This window comes from Metopolophium dirhodum, chromosome 8 (assembly GCF_019925205.1).
Source record: "Metopolophium dirhodum isolate CAU chromosome 8, ASM1992520v1, whole genome shotgun sequence".
NCBI classification, from domain to species: Eukaryota; Metazoa; Arthropoda; class Insecta; order Hemiptera; family Aphididae; genus Metopolophium; species Metopolophium dirhodum.
Window position 1 is genome coordinate 9,636,065 of NC_083567.1, and position 18,765 is coordinate 9,654,829.

Here is an 18,765-nt window from a genome sequence, read left to right on the forward strand (position 1 = left end):
TATCAACTTAAAATTATTTAATATTTGTGTTTTGTGAAACATCGAGAGTGTCTTACGTCAAATGGATCACCCTGTATATATTATGATATTATATAGGTATATTATATTTTTATATATATATATCATTATTTCCACGATTGGTCTGCTGTTGCGATATTACACCACTATCACTACAATAACAATGATGATGACGATGACGACAACGATAAGTCCCAATAATAATAAAAATAATTGTAAAATATAATAATATATATTAACCTACGATATTGGTTTTGTATATTTCGTATCAGCTATTATATTATATACAGAACGCAATCGGCTTTTAATGTTTTATCATACAGCGATCGACGGTGTACTATGGGCAAGGGAGACGAGGAGGCAGAAACGGAAAGTTTCCAACCGAACGACGGTGTGACAATACGCGGATATTATATTATATTATTATGCACATAATATTATTATTATACTTGTATTTGTATTATTATTATCATTTTTATTGTTATACCACGTTGACCTACTTCTGTATCAAAATATTTTACACCACACATGCGACAATATTAAAACACTATATTATGTATAGCTAGGTACGATAGATGTATTATTATTATTAAATGCTGAAATTGCAGCGGCGCATAAAAGTGAGGCGATTTGGTGGTTTTAAGTTTCAAACTTCGTCCGAAATTGTTTACAACACATTATGTCATATAGTTCGGTTTAAAACTATAAACAGACATACCGTAAAACGCTTTTGGCTTCAACCAGTGGTAGATTATTCAGGGGGGAGGGTTGCTTGGGATCTGAAGCATCCGCATATAGAACTTTTTTTTTAAATTATAAATTACTTAGATATGACTAGTAATCACGTATTACTCTAAACGTATTCATTGAGACTTTACCACTACAGAATAGGTTGAACTTGTTTTTACCCCGAAGTTGTTCATAGGTACTTCATAATAAGAACCTAAGAGAATTATTATGAAAATAGCACCCGCCATAAAAAAATCCTAGATCCGTTATTTCAGGCCACAAAAGTAATATAACTCTAATAAGCAGTATATTCAATATTGGTAAGTAATCATAATATATAAATTGTACGTGGTGATAATGGTAAATTACGTGAATATAATTATATATAGTCGGGCTTCGAATTTAAATAGTTATAACTTTTAAATTTATATTTATATTTCATATATTATGTACTTTTACATAAAGCCACGAGAGTGCAGGATAATTATATCAAATGTCGATGTTCGTATCCGCCCATTGTCCCGATGTTTAACAGATTGACTTAGGGGCCACTGAATCATCTCCCCAACGTCTAAAAATCAAATATATTTTCATAAAAAAATGGATCAACATCGTCCGGTAAGGGCTAAAATAAAGTTATGAAAACTATTTATTTACAAAATCTTGTAGGGATGGAAAATTACTACTAAAATAATTGGAGTAATAGTATCTCCTTTCGCCCATTACGACCATATTCCTTAGCACATTTAAATTATGTATTTTGTATTCGACTTTCAAAACAACAAAAAAAATTTGTAAATTTAAATTAATATGTTCAAATTGTTTTGAGACAATATTTAGACAAATCGGTATGTTACACCCTCAAAAATATTATTCACTGTCGTTTTTGTAATGGATGATTTTACTCAATATATTACTCAATTTACTAATATATTCTGCGTAAATGAGTTTCGTCTATGTCAAACGTGGGCCAGAGAGAGATAATAAACAATGCTCTGACATCCTCTTCATTTGAAATTCTCAGACGAATACATAATACATATAATATAAATTATAAATTAATATAATTGTATTCATCCACAGCTGCAAATTTCACGGTAAACTTCAAACAAACAGTGATCTCTCCATCGCCTAATTCAACCTCCGAAACGTACAACCACCGATAAGACTTATGAACTGGTACAAAGAGTAACCAAGCAGATAGGTACATACAATTCAAATATATTAGATAGGTATACGTAGTATTATAGTGACAGATATCCCATGGTTAATGTGCATTCTTCGATGCACCTTCAAATTTTGGGTGGTTCTGACAGTGCCGCAACTACCGGGTGTGCAAGGTGTGCATTGCACATCGGCCCCCGGACCCCCAATCCGATATAGGCCCCAAAAACGCAAAAGTGAAAAAAAAAACAATTTTGTTAGATTATTTAAAAATATGTTGAAGTTATACTATAATGCAATTTTTAAAACAATTACACAATTAAATAATTTAATTTTTGATTTTTGACTAACTATTTATATTAATATAATAATTTATTTATATTTTGTAGCTGAATTCAAATTTTAGGTACCTACAACATAATTATTTTGTCTATATCTATCGCTGACAGTTATTGTGCAGGTGCTTTATCCATAAAATTAATAAAATTATGCAACTTTTAAAATTATTTTACTAAAAATTACCCCCCTCCCCCCCACACCCTTCAAAATCATACTCGAACACACATTCACTCTCAATCACGATATCATATTATTCAAATTAAAAACTACTTATTTCATGTCGCAAACTTGACTACAACTACCATGATACATTCACGCGTATCTAAGGGTTTTAAAACAAGTTATTACTTAATAATATTCTATTTTAAATCATGTTATTACTTCTTTCTAGTCACGTAACAATGACTTACAGATAATAAGGTATCAATAAAAAGTGGGTGATATCCCAACAAAAAGACCCAGCCAAATTTCTTGTAAAAAAAAAATGCTCTATAAGTTATGATTTCATTTTATAGCTAAGTCTAATAGATATATATAATTTATGTTGAAATAGTTTGCTAAATAACTGAACTTAGCTTGGTGACTTAAGTTAAAAATGTAAAAATACTATATAGTATAATAAGTACATAATATAATAATATGGTCTACTAGGTATCATTGAAATAGCTGGTATAGTGTTTACTTATCAAGTGTTCTAAAGTCACCAAATTCAATTATTTAGCAGACTATTTTAACATAAACGATAATATCTATACTTCAAAGACTTAGCTATGAAATTATATCACAACTTTTAGAGTAGGTTTTTCATACTTTTTTTTTTACACAAAAATTTTTGGTGGATTATTTTTGTTGGAATAATAATATAATACAGGAAGATGTTAAATCATTTATAAATGTGTGAATTGTAACTACAAATGTAATCGTTTTTACAAAAATTAGATACGCGAACTATTGAGGTAAACTGCGTAAGAGGTTCGTATGTATTATTAAAACATGCTTTGTATTCAAATTGAAAAACTTTAAATTACCAAATTTGTAGTAGTATTCCAGAAAAGTAAATTTATATCGGTAAGTACCTGCCTACCTGTAATACCCGTATTACCTACCTGTAATATGGATTTTTCAACTTTTCTGAACTGAAAGTCTAAGAACTTTTAAAATGCGATTGCCTTAGGTTAGGTGTATATTGTATACATTATACATAATATATTATGTGTGTCAAATATTTTTGTCATGAAACTTTGATGAATTACTCAATATTCATAAAATAACATTCCTAGTAATTTGTGAATTATTATTCTGATATATCATTATTCATTAATACAATGATAAAATATTTTATGAACAGTTAAATACATTGCAATTAAAAATATATAATAATTTATATTTTTGACAAATAATAATTGTGTTTTTAATCATTTTCTATACCTTTTGCAACAGGTTTTTTTTTTTATATAGGTACCTATGAAGTTTATATATTTTTGCTTACCATTTGCTTTCTAAGAAATTGAGTTATAAATGTTATAATAGTAATTGATTTTTTTTTTTTTTTTTGCTACTCAAGTATAGTGAATACTGGATAGATAAAAAACAGCACAACAATATTTAACTCCACTATAATAGTTTCGCAAAAAAAAATTTCCATGTAAATGATTATATTATATTTACGCTTTAAATACTGGGTGATACCGGGTAAATAACAGGATTTATCACTTGAATACATTTTTTTTTCAAATATCATTGGCTTGGCCCACTCTGCCACAACAGGCTGCAGCTCACGCCTATATACACTAACTAAACGTATTAAATGTAGACTGTACAACCACTGTAAAATAGGTTTAAATTTGTTCTTATCCCGAAGTTATTCATAATAGTAAATTACCTAAGAGAATTTTCTATAAAATAGTACCCACCATAAAAAAAGTTCTAGGTCCGCTACTGCAGGCTATAGGTACAACTGCAGTAATATGTAACTATAATACGCAGCAAATCAGTAGGTAATTATAAAAATATAAAATCAGTGTACGTCAATGGTAAATTACTTTAATATTATTATAATATAATATAGTCATTAGTCAGGTTTAAAATTTAAATTTATATTTATATTAAATAGTATATTGTGTATACATAAAGCCATAAGGGTACACGATAATTATGTCGAATGTCGATGTTCGTCTTCACCCACAGTCCCAATGTTCAACAGCTTGAGGTGCCGCTGTATCATTCTCCCTACGTCTCGTTCATCCGCGTCCACCTGTAATTACAAACAAAATATTTCCATTGATCTCATTCACGCTTTGTACACAACAATAAACGTCATTATATTAAAGTACGATTTCGCGTTAGAAACCAAATTGTTCGACTAGTAATCATCTGACACACAATAACAATACCGTTTGTCAAAATGTGTACCGCAGTATTATAATACTATATGCCTATATAATATAATACTATACAGAGTGATTCACCACACGTATGCTCTTTTGGTACTACCCAATTTTCTCCTATAATAATGAATTTATTTAAATTATGATTTTTGGAATTTTTAAAAATACTTATAAAGACCACATATCCAAAATATTGAGATTTTTTGTACTACTTAATTGTATACTACCTACTTGATACTCTTGCACCTTGATATTAACTCTTGTTTTTCAAATGAAACCCCTACTTAATTTTTATTCCTATTATAAGCAGTTGAAAAAATCTCAAGAATATAAACATATGGTACCTGCTTATGTATATTCAAAAATTCCAAAAATAAGATTTTGAATAACTGTACCTATAACTGTATAATTGAATAAAATAGAGATTTCGAATGGCGAATCACTCTGTATATTACACCACCATTTTTAATGAGAACATTGATTAAGAAGCCACAACAGGTATAATATAGAACATGTTGAGGTTAATACTTAACGGTATAACTTTTTTTTTCTGAATGAGTATACGATAAAAAATCTAATTTTCCCTGGCTAATTGAAATAGTTTACACAACAATTATTTTCTTGAATTTGAAATAACTTTTTTATGAACATTTAAATTACATATTTTCTGTACAAAAACCGTTGTAAAGTACTAAATATATAAAAAAAAATTACTCAAGGATAAAATAAATTATGCACGTGCCATGGATAAGGATGATTAAAAGCTAAATATAAATTTGCTGTTAGAAGTACTAGGCGTTTTATTAGTAAATTCAATTTTCCTAGAGTCTTGAAAAGAATAACTTCCATTAAAATGATATTATAAATATTTTGTACTAAGCAAAACAAATGCAGTTAAGCTTACCGCGTCTACTTCTAGTTGAATTATGTCAGAGTACTTATTATGTGAAAACGAGTCTATAAAGCATTCAAGTCTATAAATGTATTTTTCTGGTGTAAGTTGGTGAATTAGATTTATACAAAAGATAAATACAATGATAAAAGGAGCTTTACATTTTAATAATAATAAAAAGAAAAAGGACCTATATTTTATTTTTAATAAGATGTCTAATGTTTAGACGTTATTTACGAAAAAAATATCTCCAAAGACTCTTAGGAGTCTGGATCTCCTTATTCAGAGTTGGTTTCCTCTTAACGTCTACTTGAGTGGTAAATATTACCTGAGAAGTAAAGTGGGAAATGTCAGTTCCGACTATGTTAGGTAATTAAAAGAAAAACAATTATAAAAACGTGGTAAAGTGAGTAATTTATCATTGTAGTGGAGGTAAAAGTTTTTGATTTACTGGCCTATAATATTATGCTGTATAACACTTTGTATAATATTCAGTCATTCGCGTATTTAGAATATATAAATTTAAATGGAAAATAGTGTTTTTATGCATAATTTATTGTTAAAACTAAAGTTTTTTAAGTTTTTTTTTTATAAAGTTCATTTTTCATATATTAGGGACTAAGTAACCATTCAATTTTCAACTTAAAAATGAAACTATTTTCAACTTGAATTATCTTTCAATTTACTGAAGATACTATCTTTTATCATACATTAAAAAAATACAAAAATTATAGGCATGTATAAAAAATTTACAAGACTTGTGATATGTATTCATATTCATATAATATTGGTGCAGTCATGTTATTCATCGTACACAATATTATTCATAAAGAATACTATTATGTGTATATAATAATAATAATATGTAGGTACACGTACTATGCTATTAAATAGGAAATTTTTTTTTTTAATTATTCAACTCATAATACTTGTTTATTAAATGTGCTACTTAAAAGTTTAATTATTTTATAATACAAAGATAATAAATTGTACCTATTTAATATATAATATATTATATATAGATATAAATAAAGGTTACCTTTGATGCTATTCATAATATTAAATTATCATTAATTTAATAATTCAAGTGATACTTTATGGTATTTTATTTATAACTTAGTTTTCAAATAGAAACCAGCGAACATAATATACACCAGGACAAGAGAACGTTATACCCACATGACGTGATGTCTCTATCTTACTAATAACGCATAACATGGAGTCCAGAATCGTACTCAAAATTTTAGTTCTGTTAGGGTTTTACCTAAAATTAATCACAGACCCGTGAGAGGGCATTCATCTCCATTTAGGTACATAATTTTTTTGCCGTACAGTTTTTATATAATTCGTTAAAACAAATTATGGAGTTAGTCTCTAATGTGGTCAACGTTTAGAGTATTTAACCCGGTCATTTATTTTATAGAGCCTCTATTTAGACTTTAATAAACGTGAGAATAGTCGATGATACATGATACGACAATTATGGCAGACGTTTAGCAATATTCTTAATCAGCCAAAAAAAAAAATTTGAAACTATAATACTCGATGTTATTGCCATTTTACAATTTATTATATATCTATTAAAAATGACTAAAAATTAATCTACTCTGTGTATGGATTATGGTGATAAATAAGGTTTTTTTTTTTGTAGAAGGAAGATATTTCAGGGGTGTTAGACTTAGAACTCTACCCCTGCGTATACCACTGAGTCATGGTTAGTTATGAAAAATCGTTATGAAAAATCCTCTGTTTTACTCTGTCGTTTTTAATACTAGAGTGAATTGACCTATTATACAATTTAAATGTATAGGGCAACTCGGAAGCTCATTTCAATGTTTAAATTTTGAAGCGAGTTATGAACTTTTTAAAATTCGCAAAATTAATATCGTCCTACGTCTTCCAAGTGATGTTTCCGCGTCATGTTGCTGAATAATAGTCCAAGATCGATGTCGGCCAAATTAATCGGAGGTCTTGTCGTTTCCTCTTCATAAATGGATTCCGTCCTAAAACACAATAGTAATCTCGATTGATTAAATAATAATATTATAATTCAAAGTCCGAATAATTAATATTTTATATGTCTTACGTTCTCGAATGCAGCTCGGCGGGTTTTACGGAATATAACAAGTCCGCGTCAATATTTTCATCTGCATCCGGCACTATAGGTATATCTGAAATGGTTTTAGTTAGAAATGTTAAATATGGTATTTTATAAAACCAGATTTTACCATATAGAACCTTGTAGTGACTTAAATTATCGGAAATCGAACACAGGCGATACAACTATTGTATATTATGATTATAATTTTAAAATGGCTTAATAATTTTAGGAAACATTTTAAAAACCACAATTATAATACAAGAATACTTTAGAGTAAATTAATATTTAAACTTTAAACTTAGTTTTAAAGTCATATTATTATATATGATATTGCTTATAGTGACTAGAAACAATTGTATGTATTTAAAATAATGTAGTTACAATTATAGTAAATTATGTTCTTAATATCAAATTAATTTTCTAATAATATTAATTAATATATATTTTTTTAAATACAACCGGCATAATGTAATTGTTGAATTGTATACCAACCACTGTATAGTACAAACACATATTTCTAGTTTTTATCATTAAGTATTATATACATTATGAACACTATTATAGTCTATAATAATTATAGACAACAATTAAAGGTAATATTATACTTAACTTGTAAGCTGTTATATTATTACATTATATAACAAAGCATATTATAATATTGCATAATCCGTTTCAATTACAAGTATTGTTAATATTGTATTATTATTATTAGATATAATAATATCATTAAAATATAATACGTTACCTATAACATATTATATTATTACGTACCTTACAATCAATGATTATAACTCAAAAATGCATTCTACAAGTAGGTACCTACCTACCTACGTACGTCATACTTAATATAGACCTACCTAACCAAGGTAGGTATATTATAATATGGTAAAATTATTTAATTATAATAATTATAATCTAAAGGTATACGTATATTGCATACAAGGCAGTTGGCTGTTTAAAAATGTAAAATCTGTTTTATGCTCATACATTATAATATTATAATATGTAATAACATCATTAATAAACTGTCTCTATCCAATTAACACACATTTCAACCAATTACATAATAATATTTTTGAAACGAAGCGATTTGCATTCATCGCAATCGCGTCTCCAATCATAACCATTACCATAGGTACATAAGACCAGCTATATTGTATTGTTTAAATTACCATTGTTTATTTTTGTAGCAGTGTTGGAGCTTGATGATTTCTTTCGCGAACCAACAAAGTTATCGAATTTTCCTCTACAACAAAACAACACAGTGGTAACATTATCATTAAGCATAAAGTCGTTTTTATAATATTCATAACTGCATAATTTATTAGCAACGCACAGTAATTTATTGTTGTACGCAAAAGAAAACATTGAAATTGCTGTACTGTGCATTAGACATGGCACGGTGGTTAGGTCGGGAGGGGGAAGCTGCGATTTATGAATCATTAGCACCCAGCTCCAGATTGTAATTATCATTCTGTGAAATTATCTAAAATGCGTACATTACACGCTTTTCGTTGTATAATACGTCATGTATGTATGTATGTATGTATGTATGTATGTACAATATACATTAATATGTTATGTTATTAATCACTAATCAATAGTTGTAAGTAATAAACACAACTAATAAAATAGTATGCCGCTTGCAGAAAAAATAACCAATGAATTTTATTAGTCGAATGGAAAAATTGACCAAGCACAAAATATTATAATAGGCAAAAAAAATACACCGCAGAGAAAAATAATCGAACACACGAAATGGCTTCTAAGCTATTCTAGTACAATGTTTAAATATAAACCCGAACATTTTGAAATCATTTAAAATATTTAATATATCTAGTGACCGTAAAATTCTAAAATTAATAATTTAAAACATATCATCGTATCTAGAATTATTAAAAAGTTGTGAAAAATAGTTTCTTATTCGTTACAGAAAACAAGTAGGCAAGTTCTTATAATATTATATTTGTTCATTATTATTGAATTATTTATATTTCCAATCTATATTATAAGTACACTGTGTCAGAAAAGAAAAATGAATGACAAGAGATTCGCATGATTAGAGAAAATAATATTGATATTATTTTAAAAATATACCTATATTATTCAGGGTTTAGCAGAAAGACTTGACAAAAAAAAAATTGATACTATAGTTATAAACGTATGACAAACATTATAAAAAGGAGGATGGCAAATAGTTTAAGAATTATACTTATGTCAGGAAGTTCCCAAAAGGTTATTTTGAAAAAAGTTATTACGTTTAAAATTAAATTATGGTTACTAAAAAAAATATTGATGTTTTAAAAGATTTAAAAAAATTAACTACTTGACTCAAATAAATGTAAATCATTGAAATTTGCCAAAAATTAGATTTGAAAATTGGACAGTTTCGATACATTAAAAAAAAAAGAGATCAAATATTGATTAGAATGAAAATCATTTAATTTGTTGGTTATTTTGTTACACACTGTATACCTCTATTATACATTACTAGATATTAAATAATACGATCGTATAGTAATAAAATGATAGTAAGTTGTCTGTATATCTGAGTTGAAGTATTTTTTTAATAAAATAGAGAATGAATAATAATTAGGTTAAAAGGTCTTCGGACCGTTTTCTTTTCAGTCGACAGATCGGTTAGGTCTAGAGACTAGAGAGGATCAATTTTATATGAGATGAATTGAATGATTATGTAGGTACCTAGTTTTTTTTTATGAATCGGGTATAGAATTATTTATATGATCGGGAATGGTCATTATAGAGGGTTAAATTATTCTCAAAATATACGATACAAAGTTATATTTTACTAATTAAATTGAATATTTTTATACAGTTTTTAGTTTAAAATAATTGCGGTTTTAACACTAACACTATGTTTAATGTACGCATCAAGAACGAAATACTGATAATGTACCTAGGTACACATTATCCCAGTAAGGTAAACACTATACGTCATACCCATATCTATAATTGGATAAAGTAAAAATATTATTTATTAAACTTTTATTTCGCAAATAATTTTACCCGAGTGATTCGTATGATATTGTTTTCGACTGAGTAGGTAGATAAAGTACTCACATTGTTAAGATAAATATTGTAGATATTAGAAATTTAAGCCACAACAAAATTCTTTGAGTGAAAGAGTAATAATATTGTACAATCGTTTTCCAGTGGTCGACGTTTTTAAAAATGTTTATGTACAAGTATAAATGCTTATGAAATAAATGTAAATGCGAATATGAAGGAAGTCTTTGAATGTCTAAACGTCGCCCGAACTCTAATTTATTGTTTTAATAAATATAATTGTGTTTCATTTTAGATTCTGAGCGAAGCGAATGCATGTATTGATTTTAAAATGTATGTGTGTTTTTTATTTTATTTTTTTGTGTCTGACGATACGTTTTCTAGTAGAAAGAATGTTCAACTTTGTGCACGTTGCTAATAGCAAATTGGATCTAGTTAGTAGTTGCAGTAGGTACAATTAGGAAGTCAAAATTGAAAATTCTCAGTACATTTTAAAATAATCGGGTAAAACGAATACTGTTCGTAAATTTTAATATAATCATTAAAATAATTGTTTGGTATTCTTGCAGATTGCCAAAAAGTTAAACCGTCTTCGAATGTTTTTCTATAAATATCGATAGTAAATTATTCGCTTTGTCGAAAATCTGAAAAATGTAATAGGTACAAGCGGTTCCTATTATAAGTTGATTATCTACAGGAGTTTAAAAAAAATTATCGTAAATCCACAATTATGTTTTATGTATGAGTGCTTGAAGATCAAATTTCGTTAAAACAGAGAAAATTAAAAAAAAAAAATTTTAATTTATAATATTTATAATTAAGATTTTCAAATTTAATATAACGTTGATCATAAGTTGTTATTACTAGAATTAAATAAAAATGTGATCATAATTCCATAAATAGTTTAATTAAAATATAAAAAATAAAATCAACTTACCGTAATTGACTAATACTAATAGTAAAATAAAATATTTTAAGAGTAATATAAAAACATTTTTATCATGTAATATACAATTGGGATAACAAAAACTGACAAACCGTCTACGCACAATAGTTTTTCGTGATTTTATTTAACGATTAAACGATTTATCATACAATTCAAATTTAACTTATGATTCATTACAGTGACTTATACTTAAAGACGAGGTAACTCGACACGTAGAGTACAGCAGAGCGGTTACCTATAGTTTTCTACTTTTTTGTTTTTTTCTGATTAGTTAAAAAAAAGTGCTGAGAATTTTTAATTATGACTTCCCTTACAATTAGACTTAAATTTATTACCAGATACCTCCCTTGAAGTTGATGTTTGGTGTATTTCTTTCTGTAAGAAAAAGTGTCTTCAAACACAAAAATAAATAAAAACACACACATCATTGTAAAATCAATACATTCTTCGCTCCGCTCTAAATCTAAAAATATTTAACAAACTGTTTCAAATAAATCGAATACCACTCGTTTAATTTTAATTAAATAGTAAAATTGTTCAAGTATTAATTAATAATTTAATAGTCTAATCTAATAACTAATTTTTATTTTGGATTAATACGATTTGGTTTTTTATTCTACAATATTATACGCTGTTTAAAATATGAACCATTTGAAATGTTTGTTGCGTTATTGGTCGTGTTATCAGTTTACGAATTTAAAATTATAATCATACATTAATACAAATACTTTATTCACAACATACCGGCTAATGTATACATTAATGTTTAATGTATTGCTGCATCCCAATTGATTCCCGATAAATATTATATGATGTCGAAAAAAACATAATATATAAAACGAGAAATAGACGAATTAAAAATTTTACTATAAAAAAACAAAAACCCTATTATATTTATTATTATTATGGTTATTTATTTTATATTTTTTTTTAATTTAAAAAATAACCTACATTACGATATATTTTGAAACAAAAAACACAATTTTTAACGAGATCTCCATCATAATATGTATACAGTCCTAAGTCTGAACAAATTGAGAACGAAAATAATTGAAAATGCTCTTAAAATAATTCGGAATCAATATTCGGATGTACTCTTCGTATAACAACCAGGAAACCAATTCGGACATTTCAGAACCAATTTGGATGTACCATAAAGTATGCATTACACTGTTCATATGGATAAGGTTTACAACAGTACCCGGTTAATTTATTTATTAGGTACCTAGACTACCCGTTTTAAGACCTTACCCTTAACATATTATATATTATATTAAATAGTTACCAAATATAAAATTGTGTTTAAGTGTATACGTAAACGTAAGAGATGCCTAAACAAAAAAAATGAACTTAATTACTAGTGTGCGGGTCTTATTTAAATACACTTACTTCATAGTTTCATCGACCCAACGACCAATTTTTGACTTTGCTCGTTCAGCCTGTTACGAAAATATAAATATAATTTTAAGTTGGCTATAATAAACTTCAATTGTAAATTGTATCTAGGTATAAACAATAATCATAGAATATTTTTTTTAATTTAAAAATAATACTATTAGTTATCAAGTTATCAAGTTTAAGTATTAAAATATACTATGACGAATAGGACCCAAATCAAAAATGTTTGGTCTCAGTACACTGGATATCGGGAAGTTCTTAAATCCTATTCTTCATATAAAAATGAAATATAAAGATATTAAAACGATGTAAATTTAATGAAATAATGTTAACTTTTAGTACATAATATTATGATGATTCATTAGTTTTGATTTAAACTGTAAAATTGAACTAATTTAGTCAAAAAACAATTATTATTTTCAATTAAACATCAACCCTTATAATTACAATAATGCAATAGCACCGTACGAATATTAGATCCAAACATAAATCACCCATCTACAATACATAAATTTCAATTTTACATTTTTAATGACGTATTTCAATATTACATTAAAATTACCTTAAATTACGTACCTATACCTTATTAGAGGAGGTACCTAGCGAGTATACCTACCAATAATATAATTACCTAAATAGAGTATTTGTACAAATTTAGTGTATATAGGTATAAATTATATTTTTATCACGTCTAAACGTTCAACGAGTATATAATATTATAATATATTCCAAAAACTTTGCTCGCACAGTAGCACATAATTATATATTAGTAGGTAAGTACCGGATTATATCAACCTTATTGTTATCTTATGGTAAGGTATTCAAGTCCATCGCATTCTATGTATATACGCAAGTACAACAGATATGTGTGGTACATGATTAGATATTGTGTTGCCAGCTATTGTAATACGGGAAACGCCGAACATATATTAATATCTGCATAAATATTAATAAAAATAATTATATTAATTGTAATCAATGGTATCGGCAACGAATATAATATTATAATATATTAATAATATTATATCAAATCTTTAATCGCGCCAGTTTAATTTTATAGCAATATCAAAACCATTGACATAAACCCTTTTAAATATTTTAAATATTAAACTGTATAATATAACCATTGATTATAAATACTAGAATTTATAATCAATGATATAACGTACATACTGATTAGTGAGTATACCTACTTTGTATACGGGAATAATATCTGAACATAATAATATTGTGAAACGGAAACAAAGCCCCGGATAAGAACTCCACGATTTTTATTTTCAAAAATGTCTACGGCAAACAACTGTCAATAAACAGTATCAATTACCCAAAATTAAATAAAAAATATATTAAGCAAATTGATATATATAGTTGAAAACAAGTAATATTTTAATGAATCCTCAGTCATTTTTTTTTTACAAAATCAAATTTGATAAACTTTTCATTCTCACTTTTTTTCCTGATCGGATTAAAAATATATTAATGCTCAATTTTATCTTATTATTGAATGGCACACACACATAATATCTTAATTGAGTTTGAATGCGCTGCCTTTTGTCAAGTCTTTTATAAGTCGATTGTACAATATATTTAGCTCGGCGATAAAGACTAAAATCTTAATCGACATTACGATTAAGCCCGCATTGTAGCGTAGATGATATTATCTATTCAAATTACTATTATTCCAGTTTGACTATTATAGGTTATTATAGGTAGGCAGTGAGTAGTGACTGACCAAAATAATTTTATCTTAATGTATTATAGATGTTTCCAGTTAGGACACATTATTTTCAATTACGGCCTAATAATAGTATGTGCATCGCGTCACGATTACCGAACTGACTAGACTGTATTATAGTGTGGCGTTAAAATTTAAGCTTAATAGTAGCTACGAACTTTTTTCACCATTTTACCACTTTAAAATTTGAACCAAAATACAATCGAGTTTCATTAAATCGAATCTAAGGGGAAATAAAAATAAATTGGACTTGTGTATTTTTTTAGTTATATAATGCCTCAAACAAAACATAATATCTGAACTTCAAGTAGTGAGAACAAAATTCGAACTATCGATGTTTTCGAGTTATTGAGGTTCAAGTTATCGAGACTTGACTGAATTGGGGGTAATTAAGTCAGGGAATATTTGTCATTTCTAGTGATGCGCATTGGCCCAGGCTTGCCATTCGTCCTGATTTTAAAAGTCATTCGGTTTGTCCCGGTTAAAGGAAGGAAAAACGATAATATCTCAGATCCAAACCTACAATTAATTTTGCTGTATATCTTTTGCATATCAGGAACTTCATCTGCTCCAGTATAGAAAGAGTTTTCTCACTCATGAATAATCCTCGGTTGGATGAAAAAAGTAGAATGAATGAAAATACAGTAGGTACGAGGCCTGATATAGGGTCTATAAAATTAATTTTGATTATTAAGTACCTATTAATGAATTTTTCGAAAAAAATAAGAACGTTACAGCTATACTGAAACAAATGTATTCAAATGAAAAGCAAAATAATCAATAGATAATAAGTAAAATATTATTTGATTAAATTATTTCCGCAAAAGGGTAAAAAAAATATAATATTTGTAAGTTAATATAATAAGTAGATACATAAGAAAAAAAAAAATTTTAAAAAATGATAGTAAATACGTCATTTAATATCATATTACGTCCCGGCTTGGGCATTTCAAAAACTGGTAACCATTCACCGGGTACAGCCTATATTATTCTGTACAGTACATCTATTACGAAATCGTCCGCGGTTCGCCTTAGCAGTTGGCCATCGAAAGGCTATAATAATCGATAACGGCCTCGCATATGCATTTATTTGCAATATAAGAAACGTAAAAGACATTATAGTCCATTTCCGTATACTTGTAAATATATATATATACATATATAGGTACCTATGCAGCTGGTTCACATAGCTTATATACTGCAGATTTGTTACGCGCTGTCCTCCTTCTTTGGCTCGGAGGGCGGTGATAAACTTACCACGAAATAAAAACTTTATCTGTATTGTGTTTTTGGCTTTTGCCTCACGTACCATATATATATGTGTGTGTGTGTGTGTGTGTGGACTTGCCAAACCGCACGGAATAAATAAACAAACGATGAAACTTTGCGCCGCTGTGCCCCCGAAATTGTAGCTAGACCTATAATATTATGTGGCCGTGTTTACGTGTAAGTATATATATATATATTAATATATTGTTTAAGTTGAATGTATACGGTTGTAATAAAAACTAATAATATATAGGTATGTACTATGTATCAAAGCATTTATTCTGCGTAAAAGTTTGGAAAGCACGTCTTAGGGAATTTTCTGCGGGAATCTTTGAATAAAAACACTAATTCTCTCCCCCCACCCCCCCCCCCCCCGTTATATACTACCTATTACCTACCCATTATCGTCGCTTACAGTCCTTCGAGTTACACTAGGTAGGTGGTTCTAGGTCATTTTGTACGGTCGAGCATTAAAAGTCCGAAACGCGGACACTTTGTACGGTCGGGTAATAAGGTACATTGAAGAACGCGGACACTTTGTACTATTATATACATAAAGTATATATATTATAAATATAAGTTATATACCTAAGTAGTAAGTATATATAATATTATAAATTATAATGTAAATTATTAAAATAGAAAAACTAAAAATAAAAAGTAAATTGTTTCTATGACTAATTTCGACCAAAATGTCGTCAATAGGTAAAAACGCCAATGAAGTCATCACTCTACATTCTTTGGAAATCCGTTCATTTTCTTTATACAATTTTACTAATCCAAGTTGCTGAATTTGTCGCCATACAGACTGGCATAAATGAAAAAAGCAACCTTGAATCTGGACGTCATTATAAACTCGATTTATTACGTTTATTACACCTAACTCGTGAAGATGTCGGTTGTGACAGTTATCATGTGATAGTGTGTTTTAGTGAAATGCATTTCAACGATAAACGCAAATGTTAAGTATTTAACGTAGATATCGCGATTGTGAAATGTATATGTACCCATGAGATTCCCCAGATTATATAAAATGTATTTATAACATTTTTAGTAAAATTTGTCATATATAATATATAGTATTATTTACTTGCTAACTTAGGTATATAACTTATATTTATAATATATATACTTTATGTATATAATAGTACAAAGTGTCCGCGTTATACATTTTGAACAATGTACCGTACAAAGTGACCGTTTACCTAGGTAGATACGTTACAATTAACCAAAATATGTTTTTTGCACGCATATTGTAATATAAATTGTACGAGTGTGTTTTAAGTATGTATAAAATCGAAGGTAAAGGTACTCACGGTCATTATAGTTGATAACAAAAACAGCAGAACTATTATATGATATAATATACCATAGTATCACCGATTATAACACTGAACACATTAATAGAATTACGGTGTCTGGTGATTTCTACAGACCCCGATAAGAAACATTTAATCGCACATTATAACGTAAAAAGTATATAATAGTGTGCATAGACATATTTTAACAACAACAATAGGACAATAAAAAAATTAACACTATATTGTTATATGATTACAGTTTGATAAGACGTAGAGCTGCAGTATCAGTTACTACTGTAGTTGTTGTAGCTATAATATCATAGCATTATAAAATAATATTACATACACGCTACCAAGGCAACAATACACACAAAACATAACAAACCTGCACTGATGGTTTCCACGCAGCTACGCACAGGTGAAAGGATATTTCAAGGTCGACAGGACCGGCCATGGTATACCCAACTGTATAAGTGTACCTATACCACTTTACCTACAGTCGTAACCGGCGTAACGTTATGGTGGATACTAATATATATTTTGTTTTATTTTAATTTTATATTATGTTAATACTTACAATATACAAGCTAAGAGGCCCAGAAACCAAATTAGACGTACATAATATTATACATATTTTGATAATATTACAGTAACATATTAAAATAATAATAAATAGAATATACAGGGTGATTTTTTTAAGCACGATCACGCCGATTTTATGTTTAAATTATGAAAAACAGTGTGATATATTCATATTCTGTGTTTTGGCATTTTTAAGTGTAGTTTAAACCGATATTTTCAAATAGTTAGATTTTTCTAGACGTTTATTGAGTATCCAGTGGTAAGTGGTTTATTTTTTAATACGAATTGTGAATCAGACGATTTTCCCCGACATTTTTACGCACTGTAATCGAAAAAGTTTCTGAGTTGGTTCTACTTTAAATACTAAGGATAACAGTATAATAAAATAATATTATTTACTTAAGTTTTAAAAATTGTTGGATGCAATATTAATCCAAAAGCATTTTTGTAATATTAAAAAAATTGTTTGAGTATATTTGACTGAGTAGTAATATTATTAACAAATATTTTATATTGTATACAGTATACTTAATTATAGTTACCCAACTCGTATATCCGTTTACAAAGTATTTAAATATACTATTATCTTTAGTACCTATTTAAATTATAATAACTCAGAAACTTTTCGTTAAAATTGCGATTACAATAGGTAGGTAGGTACGTAAAAATCTTTAGAAAAATCATCTGATTTATAGTTTGCATGTAATACATGTGGCATCTCATTTGAAAAACCAATATTGGTACCACCACATGATATTATACTCCTTAAATGTTGAAGAAAATATAAGTATTTTAAGACTTAATCTCCACTTAAAAATTCCAAAACTCAGAATTCGAATATAATATGGATAATTGAATCATAAAATCGGGATGAGCT

The 18,765-nt window shown here is 27.8% G+C and overlaps 1 protein-coding gene and 1 long non-coding RNA gene across 2 annotated transcripts in view; one reads left to right on the plus strand and one right to left on the minus strand.

Moving 5' to 3' along the window:
• Positions 1-18,765, plus strand: part of LOC132950149 (uncharacterized) — a 123,838-nt gene that overhangs the window by 94,876 nt on the left and 10,197 nt on the right. The window lies entirely within an intron of this gene.
• LOC132951226 (uncharacterized) lies at positions 4,278-17,637 on the minus strand. The gene is made up of 6 exons (XM_061023006.1): positions 17,322-17,637; positions 12,993-13,042; positions 8,803-8,876; positions 7,616-7,700; positions 7,424-7,532; positions 4,278-4,504 (listed from the first exon to the last, which is right to left on the minus strand). The coding sequence occupies exons 1-6, from the start codon at positions 17,325-17,327 to the stop codon at positions 4,403-4,405; spliced, it is 426 nt and encodes a 141-aa protein (XP_060878989.1). The 5' UTR covers positions 17,328-17,637; the 3' UTR covers positions 4,278-4,402.

Bases quoted from the DNA above. Each gene is read 5' to 3' on its own strand.
- LOC132951226 (XM_061023006.1), bottom strand. The intron at 8,877-12,992 runs GTAAGTGTATTT...GTTTTGTTGTAG, and splicing joins TGGGTCGATGAAACTATGAA to AGGAAAATTCGATAACTTTG. The intron at 7,533-7,615 runs GTAAGACATATA...ATTGTGTTTTAG, and splicing joins GCCGAGCTGCATTCGAGAAC to GACGGAATCCATTTATGAAG.